This window comes from Archocentrus centrarchus, chromosome 17 (genome assembly GCF_007364275.1).
Source record: "Archocentrus centrarchus isolate MPI-CPG fArcCen1 chromosome 17, fArcCen1, whole genome shotgun sequence".
NCBI lineage: Eukaryota > Metazoa > Chordata > Actinopteri > Cichliformes > Cichlidae > Archocentrus > Archocentrus centrarchus.
Window position 1 is genome coordinate 19,297,069 of NC_044362.1, and position 25,221 is coordinate 19,322,289.

Genomic DNA, 25,221 nt, shown 5'->3' on the forward strand with positions numbered 1-25,221 from the left:
GTTACAAACACTATATAAGGTAAAAGAAATATAGACAAGTTGCTGGGTTAAATTAATTTCTGCTTTGATCATTTTGCTAAAAATCCCTTAATATAAACCCCTTAATCCCGCTAGCATTTCAGCGCCTCTGTAGGATGAGCGTTCCAGCCAAGGTTGATGCCTCTGACAGAAAAGGACACCGACGTTCATTGTATTACATGAGCTCTAAAAAGGAGAGAGATACATTGGGTTTGGTGTTTGAGGTAACTTCACTCTGTGGTCGATGAATCTTAATGGGCACAATTAATTTCCTTTACGCCTCAAGTGCCCCCCAGTTTCAGAGAGAGGAGAGAGAGAGAGACATTATTTCAGCACCATTAGATTACCCTGCAGAATAGGTTGTTTAATTCAACGGCATATCATGGGCAGCAATAAATCCTAATAGCCACACAGTAAAGAAGTTAAAGGTGTAAATCCGGGAAAAAAAAAACCTAATAAACAAGAACCAATTATTTTCAAGTGCCATTCACAGGATCTGTCATGCCTGCTGCTGCTGGCCTTCGCATCTACAGATGCCTCCTCTCTCCTACTTGAGCTCACAACATTTCATAATGTTCTCATAAGGCGCACTTAATGAACCACAGTGACAAGTTCTGCTGCAAAGACACATTTCTGATTAGATCCCCAATAACAGAACAGTGGCAGGAAACCCGCACTTAGAATAATGAGTGAATCAACAGCTATGTCCTTTTGGGTTTCTTGATTAAATGCACTGTTGCTGCAGCAAGTGGCAACACCGGGCTTCTATAGCATTTATGTTTACCGAGGCATTGCAATAGCTGAGAGAGCACATTAGACCCTTCATTGAAAATGCTCTATGATGGCCACTTTTCTCCTCTCCCTGAGACTCTTTTGAGACAAGGAGGGTAATTATGATAATTCAGCTGTTAATTACATTTACATACATCAGGACGTGAGCAGTTGAGCAGGCAGTTTGCATGCATGACAAACTCATTGAAGTTGGGAGTATTTTTTTCATATCTTCTCTAACATACTCTTAATTGAGGCTTTGGTTGTTCTGCGAACCAGACACAAACTCGGAGCCTCCCTTGGGTGTCGAATTATCATGCTGGGGAGATTCCAGGGAACAGCGGGAAAACAAACAGACTTGTTGACAAGAGGCCAGAGTTCAGGGGCACACAGCCTCCATTGAGACGTCAGCAGCAACCCACCCTTTTCAACAGCTCAGGTCAAGAATCAGATTTCCCCCTCTGGGTAGCCCCTCCCAAATATCCAGAAGTTAAAAAATCATAACCTAATCCGGACCACTGCTCGAGGGCAACCTGAGCCTCTAACATATCATTGAGTCAGGTCAAGATTCTTGTTTTCCACACATGCAGAAGACTGAGCCGAGCTTCATGGATAAGATGGTTGCAGTCAGGTAATTAAACCCATTATCAGCTTGATGTAAGGCCCCTGTCTGGTGACACGTATGTCGCCTCACAGCACTTCACAGATTAATTTAAGCCCCCCTAACCCACATGACAAGATTCTTCAGTGTAATCACTTTCCAGCCATTCTCCTACTCATGATTCATCAAGTGGTACATAACTCTCGCACACCTCAGTCTGGTGATTTTAAAAAATATTATCCCACAATAGGGTAGCGATTATCTTCTGATCTGTTGCAAAAATGGCCTCTGTGAAGTTGATGAGGTAACCATGGCAACACAACTTGAAAACCTGAGGTAAGGAGGAGAGGATAACCCGTGTCATACTGTGCACAATACCTCTCGAGCACATTCCCAGCATTAGAGGGAAGTTCAGGAGGGCAGTGTTCATAATGGTTTTGGATAAGGCCTGAGATTAAAGAATTTGATAGGGTCCAAACTTCAGCTGGAAGGAGTGCCTCGGCTTGCCTCATGGTAATAAAGAAGCTGGTTTTTGTTGCGATGCAACTCCAACAGGAGCTATCCCTCATTCCAAGGTGAATGTGTAATTTCTGTCTGCAAATGTGCCCTTTCCCCAATACTAACGCAACACCTTTTTTTTTTTTTTTTATATATCACACCTGACTTGCATCCAAAATTAAAAGGCAGCCATCTGTGACATCCCACGCTGCAGCCAAACAATAGAAGAATTAGACAAAGACAAAACAACAATGGAGCAGCTCTCACCTTCGGCAGGATCCGGCGGCCCAAAATCCAGGTCGTAGCGCAGGATGTAAAAGTTATTCCACACATACAGCTGGTTGTCCCTGGGGTTGTAATCCACAGCGGTGATGTACTGGTATTGGTTGGGGAACAAGATGTCGGTGTACTCGCCCTGGCTCAACTTGGTGTTGTAGATGTAATCGATTTGGCTGCGGCTCGTCTCACTCTCGTTCTCTTCATAGGTGGAGCGTACTACGTGCAGCACGCCACACACCATAAAGGCATTGGAGGCAGAGCGTTTGTCGTAAGCCGTTTCCCAGGTGGCCTCGAAGCGGAGCGTGTACGGGTTGAGCTGACTCACCACTATGCGCCCATTGTTCTGCTCCGTGGCATAAATTACCCACAGGCCCCGCTCGTCTACTGCAAGGTCAATGTCTGTCTTGCCACCCCAGCGGTAAGGAGAGGTGTCGTGATAGTTGGCATTGTTAACAATGGCCTCGCCACTTTTGATGCGTGTGCGCAGGTCAAACTTAACAATGTTGCGTGTGCGCTCCTTGTTAAAGAAGATAGCCCCGTCATAAGCGACGAAGCCCGTCCCGTCGACACGGTGCGGCAGTTTATAGGTGGTCGTCTGGCGACCATTTTTGAAATCCTCCAGAGAGGCATATTCGATGAGGATGTCAGTGCGGTATGGCGTCCAGGGCATGAAGAAAACTTTGTCTCCCGCCTGCAGTGGGTCTTTGCACCACGACCCAGCCTGCTGCTCGAGCTTCATACAGGAAGGTGGCGGCTCCTATGCTCTTCAGGGTCCCAGGACAAATGAAAACTAGTGACAAAGAAGAGAGTGAAACAAAATAAAATAAGGCAAAAATACAAAAAGAAAAAACATACACAGTATATTTGACAGGCATCATTCTCGCTGCTGTGCGACTCAAGTGCAGGACAAAAAGGTTTAGGGACTGTGATTTTTGGAGGAGTCTTTTAACTAGTGGCTTTTGTACTACCGCTAATGAGAAGGAAGAAAAAGAAAACAAATGTATGTGCTTTAAGTGATTATTCACAATGAGAGATGTGTGGTTGAGAGAACTTGCATCTCAAGGGTCTGCTGCTACATCCTAACAGGGACAAAACAAAACAAAACAAAATGAGAACGAAAAAAAATCCTGCAAATGAAAGACATGGGGGAATGGAAGAAGTAGGGTTCACAGTGTTTTGATTGTAAATTTGTTTCGAAATACCAGTCTGTTCTGATGTCAAATGGCACATGAACAGCTGGGTGTATGGACACACTGCACATGCATACTCACAGAACTGAGGTCATAAACCAAAATGATAAGGGAACGGACTTCATGTCTTTCAATAAGAGTGAACAACAGGTTGTTAATGGTGGTGGCGGCAGCAAAGCAGAGGTAAAATGAAAGTGGAGGTTGGAGGGAGAGATCGAACAAGTGGTAAAGGATTTTCACTACTTCTGTGGCAAAGACAAGAGTAACCACTGATGGGTGAGGGAGGCCGTGGCAAGGTTCCCATTTAGATGCTTTTAAATTAATTGGTTCTGGATAAAGGGACACAGTGAATTCTTGTTGTCTTTTCAAACTTTTTGTTCAGTCTGTGCCAATCTCACTCAGCCATCACTGCTATTTCACATCACGTGCTATGGATGCAGCAGAAGTTGGGCCAAGCAAACTAAGACTGAGCGAAATAAGAATATAAACACACTAGTCATTATTCCCGGGTTAAAAGAGTACTAAGCAAAAGTCTCTGGAACGAATCAACACCGGACAGTTGTGATTTCCTGTCACACTGTCGGAAAAACTACGTTTAAATGACCGTGGATGTGATTTGAAAAGTGTGTCCATTTGGACTCCATTGGTGCAAACAATCCTCCTATGGTTTTTAGCATTTGACAGGAGAGGCAATCAGGAGAGGAAGGGGGAAAGACGTGAGGGGAGCTGTACTCAACACCACAGAACAGAGCCAGAGGAGGGGGAGAAAGGACCAGACCACTCATTTACCTTTTGCTCCACTTCTATTTCAGGCATTGGAAAAGAAAGCAAAAAAAGGAGTGCAAAAAGGGAGAGAAAGGTTATCATGAGTCAACTACCAGGTACAAAGAGAAGATTAGTCTGAGGGAATGACCATGAGATGAACTGCAGGGCTGCTTAGGGAGGAAGAGCTGGAGGAGAAAAAAACAAGGATGTTTGTTAGTGAAACGGCCTCTCGTCCTAGGATAGAAAAACAGACAAGTTATGACGAGAGACAAGTTATGTGCCATGTTTTCCAGCGCATTAAATTTTTTGCTCTTGCCATCTTTATCTGCCAACAAAATAATGCACTGGCCACTGCGAAAGCAGAACAAATCCCTCTAAAATGCTCCCCCTAAGTGGCAGGAGAATAAAAATCTCAAAGTTTTGCTCATATTTAGATGGATAACATTCTTAGAGAAACAGCACAGTAATTATTTTTGGCTTGTATTGACTGCGGGTGAATTTGTTCAACTTTATAAACACAAATCAAAACTCGATTCCAAACTCGCCTCGCCCACACACGTAAAACATGACACGGTGCTAATGTTACAGACCAAACTCTCAAATGAGCCAAAGAGAGCAACAGCACATGAGATGACTGATGGATATTCAGCCTAATATGGAGTTTCTTTAGTGGGCTGTTGAGCTGCGTATACTGGGCATAGGAGGGGGAGAGGCTGGAGACAATATGTGAGAGATTGGACGTTGAAAGAAGAAGAAGAAAAAAAAAAAAAAAACGAGAGCAAAGAGGTTAGTCGGGGGGATTAGACAGGAGGTGAAGGGAGGTCTGTTTGAAAGAAGAAGAAAAAAAGAGTGAATATTTCTGAATATGTTTACATTTCATCAATTTAAATACGAAGGACTTTCTCGGGCAGGCGTGAAGCCTCAGGATACTTTACAACTAGTCTATATCACTCTTAAAGTAGATTTACTCACAAACAAACCACCTCTACAACAATTTAATTAACCCATTTTAATAATGGAAGACGAGACAGTTTACAACTGAATACATGAGTTTGGTTCAATCCGAGAACAGATGCACATTCATTTAACTTTTTAATCTGCCTCTTGTTCAACATGCTCGCGAATTAAAATGACTGAACACACTTTATGAATGCAAAACCAGTGCACCCAGTATATCTCAAGGAAAGACAATAAATAGAAGTAAAGGCCGGTGGAATTATTTAAAAGGTCAGCTCACCAGAATTACAAGTAAACATATTTTCTTTCACACTCCTAATTGTATCTCTTCATGCAGATAGTTTTTGGATTTTTAAAGAATTATTACTATTTTTTAATTTTTTTTTTTTTTTGGGGGGGGGGGGGGGGGGGGGGTGCTCAGTAAAACCGCTGAAATTTCTGCTAGAAGCCAAATACAAAAGAGACAGATTTACAAAAGGAAAAAAAAAACCTTTTACTAGGGCTGTTTGTTCAGCGCAAAGTAGTTCCAATGATAACTCTTGACAGCGAGCTCTGCGGTTTATCCAGACAAACAGCAATACAGTTCCTGAAAGTTTTTGCTATTGAAATACTTTAATTATGATTTTTTTCAGTGCTGTGTGCTCCACAAATACATCACTGCTGCAGACAGGGATGGGGTTTTATTATATGGATCCAAATCCAGACTCAAATCTTGCTTGTTGTATGCGACGTTCTGTTTGACCCTGTCAGAGAACACGCAGCCGTTTTCCACCGTTGCAGAAAGCATATTCATTTGTCGGCCCCCCCACCTCTCAAAAGACGTTTGTGCTGTTGCGAACTTAACATTTTAACACAGCTAAAACTAAACTGCCAGCAGTGACAGTTCTCGTTTTATCTGGTGACAGTGACAGGCAGAGTCGACTAAAAACGGGAATAAAGCTACCTGAATGTTTCCAATAAATGAGAGCAAGGTGGGACCGTAAAAAAAAAAAAAAAAGACATTTGTTTCCTTTCGGCCCTTAATTAGCCAATTATTTTGCCAGCCTGGAACCAGACCTAAAATTAGGGTCAAGCAGATATCAAATAGGGCAAATTAAACATCTAAAACGATCTGCATGGCTGGATTCCATTAAAGCAATTTCAATTTTTTTTTCCATTATTGGGGTGAACTGGACCTTTAAATGACTAAAACACTTCATATTTCAACATAGCTTAGCATATTAATACAGTCTCGTTTCAAATGCGTCAACTGGACAAACTGCACAATACTTGCAAAATGATGAGACACAGTGGTTATAATCACACCATTTTTAACTGCACATAGTAAGATTTCAGTATGAGATTTGGATAGCGGTACTTACTATATGGAACACACTCATACTGGACCTCTAAGTACTTGTAGGTGCCAGGGCATGGATCAGGAAGACATCAGAGCCAGTGACAACCACACACTGCGTACGGTTGTTGCACCTAAAGGAAAAAAAAAAGATTGACCAGAGATTTATCATGACTACCCACAGCAAGAGCACTCCGCAAAGACAACATTAATAACAAAGAGAGGGAGAAAGATCATCGTTACAGCTACACTGTAATTGATCAAATCCCAGCCGGAGCTGTCACAAATGCACTCAAGTTTAAACCTTTGCAAACAGAGAGAGGAACGAAAACGTTAAGCAAGAGTAATGAGCACGATGTGATGAACGACAGAGTGAAAGAGCAGCTAAAGGCATGTTAGGAATTAGTCTTCATACCACTATTGAAAGAGAAGACATTCATTAAAACACACTCGACAGGTGGCGGTGACATGCAGTGGACATGAATGGCTGGCCTCTGGTGCAACAGCAGCTCCTCTGCATGGCATGAGAGTGTCATTTCGATGAGAGGCTGTTTGCCTTGCAGCATGAAATGGTGTCCCTAAGTTAGAGTCTGATGTGTGAATTGCGAAGACAGCATGCGTGCGTGTTAGCAGATGTTTCTGGGTGCTAAAAAAGTTCAAGTAAATCAGAGGAGGGGGGGGGGAGAACAGCAGTGGACTGAGTTTGTTTAAATACTGCATAGGCTGAAATTGGCTCCACTTCAATCAAGCTCTGTTGAGATGGAGGAATTGAGAAGAATGTCACCAGTGACAGAGGCAAATCAGAAAAAAAAAAAAGAAAAGAAAATGGCACCAAATAGGACATTAAGCAATTTTCAAGCCAGAGATAAATTTTCAGAAGGTCTGCAGCACAAAATTCAAGTTGGACATACATCTGAACACTGGACAAAGAACCATTAGTCATTCAAGAGGCTTTCTGTCACTGCAAAATGGGAGTGTGCTGCACAGCAACCACGCAAAACCATGACAGTGCACTTTCTGTCTCATGTCGAATTAATGAACGTAAAGGTAAATGTATGTGCATTAAGAGACTGGGCATGCATCTTTACAACAAAACCCATTTTCTTCAAACTAATGGATTATAAATTATATTGGGGGAAAACAAGGCTCCCGTTATGAACTTAACAAATCACATTGGCATCATCAGCCATGGATTGAACATCACGGGCACTTTGCTGCCAACTGCACTTAGGAGAGGTACGTTTGTGGCTTCACTGCAGTGAATGCTCAAGAATGAATGCTGCGAGGGAGAAGGGTCACTGCATCAACACTGTGAACTGACTGACAGCAGATAAAAGCAACACACTTGATTAAAATGCACCCCAATATATTTGATTTACTTCGGTGTTATGAGTTTATGGGCCTGACTGACAACAGCCCGGTGATAGAAGGTATATTTATATCAAGTAATTATGCTTCGAGGTATGTGTGAATTACTTGTGTAATTCATGTTGTGCTTGTACTTATTTACAGAGGAAAATACTCTGCCACTGTCTCGGTGAGGTGACAATTATACTGTAGCTGCTGCACTACACATATTAATATTTAACATTTTGCACAATGAGATTTTATATTTTCAATGCTTGCATACATTACACTGTCAAATCTTTGTACTTACATGGGCAAAACGGGCACCTTTTTCGCTTTAACTTATCATGTGTACAAACACTTGATGAGAACACATTTGTCTCCCATGTGCTACAAAATATTTTGGGGGGGGAATAAAGGCGTGACTGCACAACACAAAACAGAGAGAGGACAGCACCCCCCCCCCCCCCCCCCCCCCCCCTCCCAAATATTAGTAACTTTCTCCAGAATGCTGAAATGGTGGATGCTGGGACAACTGGAGTAAATGCGGAAACCCTACCTGGCAAAAGATACAGTGTGCCACTGTCGGAGGACGCGAAGAATTCAAAGTGACATAAAAACAGTAAAACCAGAAGAAACCTCGGGCTGGCATTCGCTTTTTGGTGAGAGCTCCGGGGCTTAAGAGGGTTCAAAAGTGGCAAACAGTGGACATTATTTCTGGAATGGCTGACACTTAAAGTCAAACCTTTCCCCCCCCCCTCTTTTTGGTCAGAAAAGGATAGAAAACTACACACTAGCACCTTATAAAGTCGTTCTGACAAACGGCTGCTTATCTGCACAAAGCAGTGAAACACAGGTCATTTGGTGTCCTTTTAGCTCTGTTTTGGTCTCTACCAAATGCAGCTGGAACTATGTGGGGCGTGTGGCTTAAGACGTTTCACTGAGTTGTTGTCGTAGATACAGACTGTATATAACAGATGGAAGTAGCTTAGGGTTCTCTGAAGTGAAGCAGTGTGAAAGTGCCTTAAATCTGCATTTGTCTAATGGTCGGCCAGCAGTGGGTGATTCCTGTTGCGAAAAGAAGTCAAACTGTACAGAAATGACCCTGCTGCTCCCTTGATTTATGACCTCAGTAAACACTTTCTTAATGAGGCTATGATAGACCAGCGACCTGTCTAGGGTGTAGCCTGTCTCTTACCCTATGAAAACTGGGATATGCTCCAGCCCTCCTGTGACCCTGTATTGGATAAGCGGTCAAGAAAATGAATGAATAGATAAATGGATGGGTGGATGGATGTAACTGACAAACTGCTTCACTATGAGGGCGTAGTATCCCTCAATTTCTCGGTCAGATCCAGGTCACACTCGGCACACCCAGTTTAAGAACACCAAGATGGCCAAAATGCTCATTTCAAAGCCTGATAATGGCACATCACTAACATGGTGGCTACTTCCACCATTTATATTCAGCCTGTGGTTACAGACAGGTAGCATGCAGTCAGTTTGATCGGGTCAGAGAGGAATTCAAAAATAAAAGCACTTTGCAGGATCGAGGAGAACTGAAGAGTTGGGGGCTGATGCTCTGAAGGGTTCATCATTACAAGAGAAAACCTTTCACATAGCACATTATCATCTGATTCATTGTAACTACAAAATATCGATTAGTTCATCTTCAAGCAAAGGATATAAATACTTATGAATCCACCATGGCATTTATTCTGATGTAGGTTTTAGATCTTCCTGCTCTGGAGAACAGTGGATGTGTTGTTGCTAAGCATCCTGACAGTCTTCCTCTGTTTTAAACTGCAGCTGAAATCACTGCATGCAATCTGCATTGCACTGAGCACAATCTAATGACAGTGAAGTCCTTGAATTCTGCTCACTTCCTATGAAAAAGCTGCACCTTTGATCTGGTAACAGTTTTATTCTGGCATTTTATACCAGGTCAGGGAATGGGCGGCCACTGAAATAAGGTAATGAAAAATCAACTAAACATGCATATTTAGATGATCTTTTTGCAGTTGTGCTAGTCGGAAACAGAGAGGTGGAGGGAAAAGAGCAGACAGAAAGAAAGGTCAGACATACCGTCCATTTACAGTACGTCTCTGAAGGGATGATCACCTGAATATTAAAGTGACCTACAAACCTGAGGTTCCATCGGTTCCTTCATACATCTTTCATCCCAGCCACTTTTTTGTGAACAACAAAACATTTTACTTGACAAAACACTTTGATGTAGATGCTGAAAATCAAGCCATTTGATTCCTGTTAGTCGTTTTTGTTGTGGAAAAACAGGCGACTGATGAATACTTTCTACCGCAATTTCCAAACCAGCAAAAACTGCCACTCTGTGCAGCAGGCTTCCCACTGTTTCTGTCTCCCCAGTCTTGTTTAATATGTTTGTTTATGTCTGTGGAGCTATTGCCTTTTGTTAATCTTGATGATTCTGGCAGGGCATTCTGTGTCAATGTTGTTTTAGTTGTTCTTGTTCTGGTTTCCTGCAGACTGAAGGAGGGCTGATCAGTGTCTGCCAAAGCTTTGTGACTGCTTTAACATCCCCGGTTATCACATCAACTTTAATTACGGTCAGGAGCCCATTTCCTCTGATCTGAATCATTAGAATAATTCTGGTTAAGGGCTTGTGGTGCAGACTCTTCTCAAAGCCTTCGCTCGCACACTGCCTCCAGGGAATCTTCAATTGAGATAAGTTTGAAGTGTAGCTTCAGCAAGTGTGAGTCTGACTTGTCAACAGATGTGGCGCACAATGTAGCAGGTTGCAGTCAAACTGAGGGGCATGGACACTGTCAGCAGCATGTTACTCTGTGAGTGTACTGAGGTGGTGCTGTAAATTTAGAAAGACAGTGTAAGAGAGCTGAATTTGATCTATCCCTGAAACTGTTCTGCAGTGCTGCACCTCATGGGAGTAAATACAGACGAGAATGATGCAGGGAAAATCCCAGAGGTCTAAGATGGTGGGCGATGATGCTCAGAAGCTACCTCAAGGAGGGGGCAGGTTAAGACAGAGCAGTGCATTAGAAGATGAACTGTGCTGGTTACTATTTATGAATAGTTCATCCAGTGCCCTTTAAAAATACACACTCCTCTAGGGGTAAGCAGCAGTCAAGCTAAAGTGTTGCTGTGCTGTCATTTGACAGAGGCAGCATCCTGTGAGAGGGTAACCAGGATAAAAGGCACGATGATGGGCATTGCTCACTACCTGAGGCAAAACCACTTCAATGCACTACAAGTGTTTGAACAAAGCAAGCCCAATGTTCCAGATAGGGAATTAAGAGGGTGTTCATGTGACTCGCAGTCTCTCTGAGCTACGCTGATTATGACTCAAACAGAGGCAACAACGCGCAGCTGGTGTGAAGAGCTCTGCAGCATGGATGTCAATTCCTGCCTGTCAAGAATTAATCTGCGCCCCAGTTTTCTAAATTTCAAATGCCACCTACATAATCTCGTCAATGAACGAATAAATTACATTTAAAAGGTGTGAGATGTCGATTAATTGTCCGGTATGTAGGTGGTTGCACGAGTGGGGGCGGTAATTTTAACAGTTCTTTGTGTGCAGAACTGTTTGGCGCAGAGAGAGGGGGGAAAAAAAAAATGAGGGCCTTACTTTTCCTCCTCAGCTCCTGGTTGTGTTTGTGAAATAAGATCCCTCCTTTCCCAAGAGTTTTTTACCTTTGTGATATAATCTTGTAGGCATCGGGGAGGTAGCAGTTGACGTTTTCCATCTGGAATGGGTCAGCATCGCAGATCTTGTCGTCAGTCCGGCCGTAGTTGGCCGTCTCGATCATAATGACATCACTCCCCGGGCAGCGGAGATCAATTGCATATCCTTCACATGAGAGCTCCCTCCGGACCAGCCCGAAAGGCAAGGCCGCACGGCTGAACCCTGTCAGAGGGTGAGACGCACAGAGACAGAGAAGAAGCACAAAAAAAAAGAAAAAGAAAAAGAAATGAGTTAAAAGGATCACTGCTTTTGATACAATAAGACCACACATCACGCAATAAAAATCTGCTGGCACAAAATAAATAGGCAACAGCAGTCCAATGTTTACCACAGTTTTAAACAGAAGGGCCATTACACGCGATATAGGAATGGGGAAAGACGAAACAATTCGTGTCTCCACTGCTTTGTGGTCTAGCCTGTTGGCTAAGACATCAAATTTTGAATCATTGGAGACCAGTGGTAACCTCATAAATTCTTGAGCAAATACAGAGGGCACAGTGTATCCGGAAGGTCTCCACCTATAGAGAACATCCACCACAGAGCCAAACCAATCTGGACAGAAGATAGTTTGTTTTACGGTCGCACAAGCCCCCGCATTTGTTTCTTTTGCTTTTCTTGCTCTGTAGAGAAAGAAAGAGAAAAAGGCAAAATCCCAGCAGAAAGGAGTGTAATATAATCCATTTTACAGTGCCGGCGATCGAACGAGGGACAGTCTGGAGTCCACACTGGAGGAAAAATCTATAGATGGAGCACAGCGGATGGGAGCGCAGCCAAATAGTTCTGCTTTTGGGGGGAATATTAACTATTTCATTCAAATCTGTGCCTCCTTTCAGCAAATTACATTGGGGCAGGTTATTTCTCTGTATTTCATTTCATAAAATGCCATGTCACAAATAGAGCAGAGCCACAAATATGATGATTCAAAAAAAAAAAAAAAAAGAAAGAAGAGAAGGAACAAAACTGGAGAAAGTAAAAGAAAAAACACATCCATTATCTGGAGTTAAAATCCTCTGAACTAAAAAAAAAAAAAAAAAAAAAAAAAAGTAACTGTCTGCAATTTTGAGAAAACAATTAGGTAAAATCTAAGTAGAACATGAAAATGTGTTCCATTTAAGAAGTGCAAGCAGAGCGCCGCATGAACTGTCAATAATCGCCGTTGTTTGCGGCAACGGTGGGCCCCTGAGGGGGCAGCTACCATTTGTATTTTCTGCACTGCTCTCTCCTAATTAGCCCTCCTTTCAGCCTGTTACCTTTTCCATGCTCCCATTGGCTTCTGAGCATTGTCATGTACTAACACTTACCACCCTGGGTTCACTTTGCCCCCTCACTCTAATTATCCTCACACTTTTGACAGTCAGGGTCTGATGCAATTAGCATTGTCTGAACTGCTCAAAGCTGAAGTGATTCGGGCTTGAAATTCCTACCCTTAAACCCCAACGCTTATGTCTGCTGGCCATTCCAGCCTGCTGTGCGTGGCCCAGTTATAATGATATTCTATGTCAGTCTGCACATGTCACACCAGCAAACAGAAAAAAATAACATCTGTGAAACACACACTGTTGAGTATATAATGTTAAAGTCACTGCGTATTAGGAAAAACTTCTGCACACATGAGCAGTGGTAGCAGGAGAACAAAATATGAAACTAATGGTATAAATTCTCTGGCATTCGGCCACTAGACATTTCATTATAATACCATGATCTATCTAATGGCCAGTAGATTCTGCTTAGCTGGACTGTTTATCACCTCATTAGGAGACGTCACTGTAGCCGAACCATAAGTGGAGGGCTGCAGGGTCACTCCATCTTTTCCAATAACTACTACAATTACCCAAACCTTTCAGAAAACCTGTCCAGAATGTTGAATGATAAAACACAGAGAGAAGTCGTCAGCTTTACTGCAAAGACTAATGATCGGCCCGCCTGCCATTCCTCACGGAAGGAGTGACGGGTTTATCACGGCAGCTAGAGAGGAAAGACAGAAAGAATGCATTTCATGGGGTTTTAAAATTCTAAGCAGGGAGACAAGTCTTTCAGCTAAAACACCCTCGTGGACACACACATGCACACGCCATCTGCCTTTTGTAACCTCCTTTCTCGGGCTGTCCACTGACGACTCTGCCCATCTATCAGACCGCTATGGCATGATAGCATGCTGTTGTCAACAGAAGCCTAACGATTGATTAGGCTTGTGCCTCGGCGGCCTCCTCCTCCCTCGCTTGTATAGATTTCTCTGGTTATAGGCTAACAGTGCATCAATTAGGGGGAGTATCTAGACTGTACTGGCGGCCTAAAGAACAAATTGCTTCTTTTCCAAACTGTAGATAGTCTTGGCCTCATTAATGACCATCTTGTCAACTTGTAATTGGGCAAGTAATGACAAATCTGTCTAAAAAGTTAAAATACATATAATGATTTTATTTTATTTTATTTTATTTTTTGCAGTGTAGGAGAACGAACAGAGCTGAATTCAAAGGAAAATATTTTTGGTTGACTTAATTGGATTTTTGCTTAAGATCTTAGGATTTAAACACGGCTATGAAGGCAAAACCTTGTGGCAATAAAAGGTTTCTGGATGTCGGTATCCTTTCGTGTTGATTTTCTCGGTTTAAACAAGTTTTGCGAGATTCTGGAAAGGAGGGTAAGATTGTTTGTGTGCACAAATGTCAATGTCTTAGAGAGGCATGAAAAGCTTTTCATCTCGCGTTCTGTGCTTTGTTTGACTGTTCAACTTTGCAGCAGTTGAAGATTGCGACAGACGGGCACCAGCTGCAGGGGGGAGAAAAAAAAACGGTGTCAAGAAAACTGCAGGAAAAATCCATAGCGCACACAATGCAGAGAGAAGACTGCTCCCAATGTATCTGTACCTCAGTTTAACTTGAAATGGCAAAATTATTGAGAGAGCTGAATTATGTTTAGCTATGGTAACCACTTTGACTTGGCTATAATTGGCTGTGATCTCTATTCCTGGCCTTGTTGACATGAAGTCTTATCATGCATTCTGGTCAGTGAGTGACTGCAAGGAAAGTAGCTTTTCAGATTCCTCCCCCTGACCTGCCTGCTAAGCCGTCTATTGAGCTCAAGAGAGCAAAGCAAGGGCTGGGACTGCTTCTCAATATGTTGCATTCTGGGAGTTTTTTTTTTTTTCTTTCCCTCCCTTCTGCTTCTCCAGTTGACAGCCTATAATTCACTGGTGACAATCCCCCTCATAATACATATTTTGTTTTCTATCAACACCCTTGAAATTGGAAGTGGCACTGTGGCTCAGATGGGTGCATCTAAAACCATCCACAGAGTTACACTCTGTGGCTTTTAAAACCCTGGAGATGAAGCGAAAAGATAATGGAGGTTTGGTGTCGAGGTATCGCCATTTGGCAACTGCAAGCGGCAGACCATAACACACATGTTCAGGTTGATCTTTGCTGCTCTGAGTGTTTGCTCTCAAGAGTGCTGTTGCGATCAGCCTTTAACCCTTCAAAGGCCACAGCATCAGGACGGAGAGAAAAAAAAAAAACAAACTTAAGGAATGCTTGACCAAAAAAAAAAAAAAAAAAAAAAAAGTGGGCCACTTTTGGAGGGTAGACAGACTGGCGATGGCTGGCACAGACAGAGAGCAAAGGCGTTGGCTGACGCTTGTCATCCTCCATTAAGGATCCTTTGATTGGCCTTTGTGGTCCGGGAAACGGCAAACAGCTGCATGCAAATGGCCCTGTTTCCCCGAGGCTGGCCCCCATTGTTCTGGGCTTCGGTTTGACAGGGACGCTTTCTCTACAGCATAAAGGAGGGTGTAGCCTTTAGTCAAATAAGAGTGCCCCCACAGAGGTCGCAGCAGGAGTACTTCAGGATTGTTTGTCTTTTCATATTGTTTCATTCCCCACACTACTGGTAGCCAACATCTTTAGAAGAAAGAGCAAATCTCAAGAGTCAAGGTTTTCCTCCAACAGTGGGAGATGCTTCCATAATCCAATATCCGAGTGGTTATACAGCATGTTTTGCTCTAGTGGAGTAAAGATATTCAATGGGAGGCAAAAAAATATAGCGTCTCATTTGAATTCTTAATATTAAGGAACAAAGCTTCATCAATATTTTGCTTCTTTTTTTCCAGTCTCTTTGTTCTTTACTGAAGTATTTCTAATCTGCTCAGGGGAACTTTCTGATTGCTGGCCAAGGAGAGAAAAAATAGCTTAAAAAAAAAAAAAAAATCAAGAGACCATTGCGGTAATTCTTTCATGTATTAATTAAAACAGAAGTACACTTTGCTGTCTATACACATGCCTCTCAACCAACACACAAAAAAGTTGTGTCTAATTCAGCTTGCACGGTCCAAAGACAGCACACAAATTTGTAAGGCATCCAGTGGTGCTGCCTAAAATGTTCCCAAATGCAGAACATGACCACCCATCAGATGTGAGAGACACATTGGAGTGAGGTGGGAGATGAGAAAGGAGATTTGGGATTTACAAAGTAACACCTGCTTTTCAGATACAGACAACACCCTGAGAACTCTTCGCTACGCCACCAGCAGCTCATATTTCATTTCAACTGTCAAAATGCGTCGAAACACTAGGAAATCAAGTTGGACATATGGCACCATTTCCCCGTGACACTTAAGTCCCAGCTCTGGTCCACCTTGCTGGGAAGTGTTTCTAAAGACAGTGTCAGACAAGACCACAAACCACACCCGCCTTTCCCAGACAACTGCTATCAGACACTCTTGATTCCGATATAAGAATTTTAAAATAGAAACTGGCAATATAGGACCGAGTCCATTTGTGGTTAGGCGAAGCGCTCTGAGTCATATCCCTTTTCTCTTTGGTGGTACATAAATTCCGTGCTGCCCCTTCAAATCCCTATATTTTGGAATTCTTGGTCATTGTCTTTGCTCTGATTCACCTCTTAAATTTATTTCTTATACTGAGGGGGGAAAAAAGGAAGAAGACGGGGAAAAAAAAAAAAAATCACATGCTCCATGTTGGTGGATGTCTCATTGAGGGGTTTAAGGAGAAGGATTTGTCATTTTGCTGAGGCTAAGCGTGACAGACACCGCTGCTGCCTCTTAACTCCTCAGGTGGATCCATTTTGAGAACGCTAGATCCATATCACACCTGATGCAGGCATGTAATAGTTCCTCAGTAAGGGGAGCAGCAAAACCTTAAATAGAAAAATGAGTATTTTTCAGCCTTGGTCTTATTCTTGTAATAAATGAATAAGTAATAATCAGGAACTGCAAATTATGAGGGCGTGCTCCATCTAAAGGTGACGACACTAGCGCACATTTTACATGCAGCTAGACCCTGCTTATCTTTTAAAATGGCCTAGCACAAACAACCCATGAGGTCATTTCCAGAGGGAGGGCAGCCACAAAACAATGTATATTAAATCTAACTGCACAAGAGCCGTTAAAGATTTTCCCAGGGCGCCCAACCTCTCACCCTTTTGGGACGGGCAGACACTTGCTATCAGGATCTGGTTTTGCTCTCACGCTGGCCAAACAGATCTCAGAGCAAATAAGAGAAAACCTCAAAGCTTCTTCTTTATGGAGAAAACATTTAGGGTGCAGGCTCTTTCCATGCAGAGGCCAAAGTCTGAGCACAGGACATTTTCTACATCTCACTAGCAATGCAGAGCCATAAATGTGCAAAAGACATAGTTTGCCTTAATATCTTTGCTCCTCATCTTTACAAACTGAAATGGGAACAGAAATAAATATTTTTTCTTGCTCTATCCACACCTATTAAAACATGTCTACCTGCTCATGAAGGTACACTAATTAAATTAGTCCTATTTTTTTTGATCCATACATAATATGTGGAAATAACACATCGTGGCTTTTTATGTTTACTGATGCCAAAATGCTGATGTCAACAGTTAGATATTGCCTAAAGTAATATTATAATTCTGCATTTGCATTTTCTGATCTCTTCCTGCTCATATAAACAGACTGTAACATGTGGAAACTAACAGGGTCACGTCATCATTTTAACCAGTTGCCCGCCAAGGGCTGTCAAAGTCGTCTGAATTGAAATGAGAGCTGCAGACAATCAAACAGTCGTTTGGCTCAAAGTTTCTTCCTCTCTGTGAATTAGTGGAATCTAAACACAAAACAAGTTCAACTGAACAACATTATACACATCTGCAAGCTTTTGTAGCAACAATTCATACACATGCTTAACTGTTGCTTTACATAGAAAACAGAGTACAGTACTCTGACACATAATGTACTGCTAAGCTTTCCTATGTAGGAAAACCCCCGGATTAAACCTATTTTATGGTACTGTGTGTCCATTTGCATAGGTATTTGTCTGCACAGACGGACACGCAACCTATGCAAACATGCTTGCGTGCAGTCCTCTAAAAACCCAACAGCATGCAGCCCACCGTGGATGATGCTGTGCGTAGGTCGAATGCTGATGGGTTGAAAAGCAGGCCGGAACAGGAAAAGGGAGCAACAGCAGAGTTTACTGTGAATGGGAGAAGCACCAAAAAACCATCAAAGATCTTCAAAAACAGCACAAAAAGCACAGACCGTGGCTGCAATGGACACTTTGCACTGGCCGGCTGTTTGCGGCACTGTCCCCTTGTGCATGTAGACAACGGTCTGCAAGGCCGTGCGCGGGTTTTGCATATGACCAATGCAAAAGTAAGAAAAGCCATTGGTAAACAACAGGCATACGTTCATCCTAACAATACTGCTGCTAGTTTGCTAATTGGCAAACTTGCTTAAGAGACGTGCATTGTTGAGCACTTGTCCTTGCCAGTCTGTGCCCTACTCTTGTTTGTGCTTTGTCATAGACAGTATATAAAATGGATGCGACTACTTTGATGTCATCTATTGGTTTCTAAAGTTTTATCATTTTATAACCTTAAAAATCACCATTTTCACTGTCGCCCGGAAATCTTTTTTGGCTGCCTTTTTCCAACCTGGAAGCTATCTCCAAGTTTTATATTGTCTATGATTATTACTGGTCCTTTAACTTAGCCCCTGCTTTAGAAGACAGAAGTCTCAACAAACAACTTCTTTGTAACAAAGTGAAACTAAGTGAGACAATTTAAACTGCCCACTGCAGCCATTATCTATGCTTATTATGCTGCTTTATAATTTTCTTTAATCACCTCTCCCATTCCTGTTGATCTCCCCTTCCCCGCCTCCCCTGTGTTCCTATTAAAGTCCACTTTTCAACCAATTAGCATTTGAGCTACGCTAACATCATCAAGTCACCTACTGCTGGTTTTTGAAGGACTGTGTGCAAGCAGGTATTTTACACGGCAAAAGCAGAGAGTATAAAAGATGGACGCAGCTACTGTGACATGACACACGTGTTTGTGAAGACCCGTTTTGAAGCCTCAAGATGAGCATTTTCATCATCGACAATTTGGTGTTTTGAAACCAGCCGTGATGATGAGGGGCAGATCTGACTATGAAACAAACTGTCATTTGCAAATTGTTGGCCAATGAGTATATCCTGGAAAATCATAATTAGAATTACCAAAATTTACTAAATGGACTTCATGTTTTATATAGTATTAACCAACATGAGTGACTAAGACCATAAATTTAGCAGCAAAGGGTTTACGAGGTCCAGGCAGAGGGCCGTTTCCCATGGAGTTCTGTAGGGCCAGAAGTCATTTTAAAGGCCCCCTGGTGGCCTTTAAAATGACTGCACATTTAAGGCACTTTTGAATTGGCTTCACTTATCAGACCTGGAAGCTACGTCTACTTGTAGTACTGCCTATGATGACAAAATACCTATTCAAATGCAACACGGTGGATTTCACTTTAGTCAGATGGTTAACAACAGCTCATCGATGGACCAGCTTACTTTGCTTCCAATTGACTAAAATTAAAAGTTCTATGGAAAGAACGAAGCCATGCATTGCGTTTTGTGTTAGCGTTTGCAGAATATTTCTCCTAATTATATATATGTATACAAGCACACTCACACTCACACACTTTAAACACAAAATCACCGTTATTAAGGATCCAAGTTCTGGCAAAAAGAAAATACTTGAAATGCATAGCCTACTTTATTTTGATGTTGTAGAAATCACTCTGTGGGATTACAAAACTCTCAGAAAATGTTTCAGTTTTGCCACAAGTGATGCGAGTCGACATGGTGGATTATTTTGCCTCTTCAGAACAGCCGGCTCAGCTGCAGAAGACTGCAGATGAAGAATTTCCCTCGTGGGGCAAGAATTGAAGAGAAAAAAAAAAATCAGAAAGTGGAGGCTATAATGACTCTGTCTTAATTTGCCTGAGAAAATCAGGGTTCTCTCCGCTGTTGATTGGTAGGATGAACCCTGACCCCGTGGGCACACATCAAAGAAAAGCAGCTCGGAAAGAGGGGGGGGCATCATTACATTACTAATAATCCGCTAAATGCAAAGAAGGTCAGCGTGTAATACAAATCATGACAGGACGAATTCAGTTGGAGAGATGGTACAAAATGGAATGTCTTCTTTTATTTGGTCCATGGATACATCAGTCAGATTAAAGGAAAGCATAATTCAACACCTTGTATTGTCTACTGAGAAAACAAGTCTTTTCTTAGAAATACAAATAACTGTCACAAAGGCTAAACATTTTCGAAAAAGATGCTCGACTTGGAAGATGGAAAAAAAAATCCTATATGCTCCTGGGAGAGTGCCACTTTGACAGAATTAGTTCATTGCTTGTTCAATATCTAACATATTGTTGCATCTCTTCAGGGGAGTTGATGAAACACAAAGAAAGAGAGGTGAGTTAAAGCAACTCTCTCCAGTGCAGCCAGGGAATAGTTTCACAGGTTTGATCTGCCCTGAGTGATGCTTAACTCCCCTTAAAGCCCATATTTTACCCCTGCACTTAAACCCCAGCTGGATTTTCCACTCAAGAAAATGTCTCAGTGTAAGTCAGGTGCTTCCCTGAGGGTGAGGATCGAGGGGAAAAAAAAAAAAAAAAAAAAGAGGAGGATGAAGCCAGGGGGTGGGGGTGGGTTGTCTCCATCACATGCTTGTGTCTCTGTTTTTGTTTGCTGTGGCAGAATCTCCCCATTTCCCCCTCCTAATCAACCCCTACTTCCTTCACTCAGCCCTGCCTGTACAGAGCACAGCCCAGGAGGCCTACGCTGTACGTCACATTGACACGGTGTCAGAAAAAGCTGCAACTGGAACACAGATTACATGAATAATGAGTCAGAGGCTACAACAATGACATGGAACAGAGATCAGGGCCTTGAGACGATAATGAACCGACAATTCTGATAAGAGACACAGAATTACTCTTCACGCAGACGCAGAGCCTGCAGTAGTCTTTAACACATTCACACAATCACTTCTGTTTGTAACAAGTCCATTTCAGTATTTTCGTGTCTCTGAAAAACCCCACTTGTGGCGAAGTGGATGGAGTGGTAACTCAGGCTGCGTTTATGCAGATGAGGTGGTGCAGAGCAATTTTAGTACTTGTTTTGGCATGAAATTGTGTTTCTCTGTTTCATCCCAACACAATATTCTTTTGAGGCTTTTGTTGGTGCATGAGAAAAATATAAAAAAAAAACATATTGACATATGTTTTTCATTTAGCACAGATTCAGTGCACATTGACATACAATCTTTAATGCAATTAAGGCAGAGTCTGTGCTGGATTAGGTTAATGGGGGATTTTTTTTTTTTTATGTCTTCAGGATGATTCCTGAGCTCCAGCAAAAAGTGTTCATCTTGCCAGAGCTCCAATTCCTGACTGGATACTTCGCACCAGGACTAGACTGGCACATCCAGTCATCATAATTTAAAAAATGTGTTGGTCACACCCATATGTGCTTGCAAAATACACTATACTGCCAGATGTATTCGCTCGTCTGCTTTCACGCACATATAAACTTGAGTGACATCCCATTTTGAATCCATAGGCTTTAATATGATGTCGGCCCACCCTTTACAGCTATAACAGCTTCAAGTCTTCTGGGAAGGCTTTCCACAAGGTTTAGGAGTGTGTTTATGGGAATTTTTGACCATTCTTCCAGAAGCGCATTTGTGAGGTCCGACACTGATGTTGGATGAGAAGGCCTGGCTCGTAGTATCCACTCTAATTCATCCCCAAAGGTGTTCTATCGGGTTGACTTTGCTTTGTGCACTGATGCGCAGTCATCTTGGAACAGGAAGGGGCCACCCCCAAAATGTTCCCACAAAATTGGGAGCATGAAAATGTCCAAAATGTCTTGTTATGCTGATGCATTAGAAGTTCCTTTCACTGGAACTAAGGGGCCGAGCCCAGCTTCTGAAAAAGAAACCCACACCGTAATCCACCCTCCACCAAACTTTACACTTGGCACAATGCAGCCATACAAGTACTGTTCTCCTGGCAACCGCCAAACCCAGACTCGTCCACCAGATTGCCAAATGGAGAAGCGTGATCCATCACTCCAGAGAGCACATCTCCACTGCTCTCCAGTGGCAGCGTGTTTAACACTACTGCATCTGATGTTTTGCATTGTGCCTGGTGATGTAAGGCTTGGATGCAGCTGCTTGGTCATAGAAACCCATTCCATGAAGCTCTCTACACATCTGAAAGTCACATGAAGTTTGGAGGTCTGTAGCAACTGACTGCAGAAAGTTGGTGACCTCTGTATACCATGCACTTCAGCATCCGCTGACCCCGCTCTGTGATTTTACGTGGCCTCCTACTTCATGGTTGAGTTGCTGTTGGTCCCAATCACTTCCACTTTGTTATAATACCACTAACAGGTGACTGTGGAATATTTACTACAGAGAAAATTTCATGATTGGACTTGTTGCACAGGTGGCATCCAATCACAGTGCCACGCTCAAATTCACTGAGCACGAATGCTTGCAGAAGTTTGCATTCCTAAGTGCTTGATTTTATACACCTGTGGCCATGGAAGTGATTGAAACACCTGAATCCAATGATTTGGATGGGCAAGTGAATACTTTTGGCAATATACTGTAAATCTGATATACGAATACACTTGAAAGACCAGTACCAGAGAATTTCTAAATATGGGAGAACTCCCACTCTCAGAACTAACTGTTTCATTGGAGGTGCTCACAAGATAGTCCAGAATAAAGGGGGTGCAGCTGACCTATATGCCAGTGTAACATTCAGGGCAAATATCCACGTGTTTTCTGCTGTTTAGTACAAGCATCAGTGAGCCTCATGAGCCACTTCATTGCATTTGCCATCTTGGTTTTCCACATCAAACGAGCAGCAGCAAAACATTTCTAACACAAGCTACCAGATACCAGACACAAGCAGCTTCTTCTGTTTTCTTCTGTTTTGGGATCACCATGCCCCTAAACTCTTTTGAAGTTTATGTGCCACTGAAGGGAGTACAGCTCTCACATTAAAATTCTTAACCCACCAAGCATGCAATACCAAAATGCTAGCATTTTATGGGCAGCAATGCCTTTCTTGTTAGTAAAGGCTTAGCATTTTTTTTTCATTTCAGTTTTGACATAATATTGATCACCATCTGCAAGGGTCACTGGACGAAAGCAGCTAAAGCTAGCAATTTTTAAACTAGCTTATCTGCTGGCATGTGAACTGATGGCTCTGCATCCATTAGGATGTTGGGTTGTATACCAGTCTGGCTTGCTTTTTCTTGTGTTACATTAGCAAAGAAAAGTATTTTCTTCAATGCCATTGAGCTGTAATCTCTTTATGGTCAACCATTTCTCCTGTTGAACGAAATCTAGGGGTGGTGGATCTATACATACGCACTGTACAGGGCAACAGGGAAAGCCTTTGTCGGCTTTGAAGTCTTTGAGAGATTTACCGGGAAAGTCAATGAAAAAAAGAACACATTCCTTAGCAATAGCCCCCTGCTATCACTGCAACACTGACCGCTTTGATTGACTTGAGTGTGATGACCTTGCCCATTCCCTTCCACCGGCATTCCGCTGAATGTGAGCAGAAAACAGGAGCGCTGATAAGAGATGCACAGAGTGGGGTGGGGGCTGGGGATTTTGATGACAGACAGTTTCCTGCACCTCGTCTTCGATGAGGGCATTGTGCCTTGCACACTCAATAGGAATATGCACTACAAGAGGAGGTCAATAGTGATAGCGTAAGGCAAACAAAAATGTTCTTTGTGCTTAGCTGTTTCTCTGACTTTTTTTTTTTTTTCCAGTGTACTTATTCAATTTCCTGCACGGCAGGAGAGGGCTTCCTTATCTTAGACTGTTTATACCTGCAAATCGGCTGGTGGCCTTTTGTTTGCAGGTGACCCACCCCGAGGTGACATTTAATTCCTAGACAAAAAAATGTGTGGTCATGCTCTATGGCACAGACCCTTGGCCTGAGGAGATTACTAATACAGTGAATGCAACAGAGCCGCATTCATGGTCTGTAGTGAGAGTTAGCTTGCAGGCACAGAGAGACAGAGACCCAACACACAACACCACATTGATTCACATCATATATGACTATCAGCAATGCAAAATTAATTAAATACAAACCAGCGGCAGCTGAACCGCAGTGGACCCACTTTCAGGTTATATTTAAATATCAGTCCTTCTGCCTCCGACTTCAGAGGACACTTTTGAAAGTCGATGCACACACCGAAACACACACTTGAGTCACTAAAAGCAGGTTTACCGAATCCTTCGTAATTTCTTTTATTGATTTCCATCTTTTCCCCCACTGTCAACATTAGTTTTAACACCACCATTTACTGCATAAATCGCAAGCAGCAGTAACAAAACTGTGAGACCTGAGCTGTTGTGACATTTCTGATAAGGAGCGTAGAAGACAGTTAGAAGGTAGAGACAAATGCATCATTTTTGAACAATTTTCACACACTTATAATTGTAGCCTGCTTCTCTTTTTCGCTCTCTAACAGGAAGCAGGTTTTTGTTCAAATGGCCTTTGTGTTCTTTGCGCGCATTATGTGTAGCCATAATCACGCTCTTCTCCTTAACAAATTAGTGCCCAAAAAGTATGCTGCAATAAAAGAAAAAACAAAAAAAAAAAAAAACCACAGCTGGAGTGGCAGTGCAGAAAAAGAAAAGAGGAAAAAAAAGGGGAAAAGTCTGCAGGTATTCATAGCAGCAACCTGCTTTTGTTGCCTTAGCACATTCTCCCTTTGGTGTTTAATGTTATATAGCTGCTTTTGTTTTTGCATGTTTGTTTAGCTTTTTGTTCAAATAAATTAGTCCTGACATGCCTCCAAGCTATTTAAAAGTGTTGGGAACACTAAAATCCAACAGGTTCTTGTTGTCTCCATAAATAATTTTGTCTCAGATCCAAACCTGATTTATATTGTTGGCAAACACCTTCTCACACACAAAGAACGAAGGGGGGGGGGGGGGACTCGGCTGCTTTCCTATAGTGTAGACTTGATTTTATTTGAAACCCTTCTGCTTCCTTTCAAGATTAAATGCATTACATTGTTATGACAGCTGAACCCTCCTGTGAAGCGGAGACTTACACTGAGCAAATCCAAAAGTTTAGAATCGGAGGAAAAGTACTTTGTGGTTGTAAGTCGGACTCATCTATTATTTGAATTAGCCTGCCTGGAAAAAAAAAAAAAAGACAAGTGCAGACGGCATTTAAGAAAGTACAACGTGAGGTAGGCATCTGGTCTGGTGTTTATACAACTTGTTACCATAAGGGGTGTGAAGTGAACAGCTCTGAGATGCTACGAGTAAGTGAAATTTAAGGCCCGCTTAACATTTGAAATCAAACTGTCAGAAAACTGCTGCTCTTAGCCCATAAAGCAGGTATTTG

At 42.4% G+C, this 25,221-nt stretch overlaps 1 protein-coding gene across 1 annotated transcript in view; it reads right to left on the reverse strand.

The window, feature by feature from the left end:
• adgrl2b.1 (adhesion G protein-coupled receptor L2b, tandem duplicate 1) overlaps positions 1 to 25,221 on the reverse strand; it is a 91,553-nt gene that overhangs the window by 41,618 nt on the left and 24,714 nt on the right. The window contains 5 exon segments of the mRNA XM_030751568.1: positions 2,156 to 2,897; positions 2,899 to 2,957; positions 6,441 to 6,503; positions 6,506 to 6,549; positions 11,450 to 11,663. Coding sequence (XP_030607428.1) covers positions 2,156 to 2,897; positions 2,899 to 2,957; positions 6,441 to 6,503; positions 6,506 to 6,549; positions 11,450 to 11,663 — 1,122 coding nt within the window.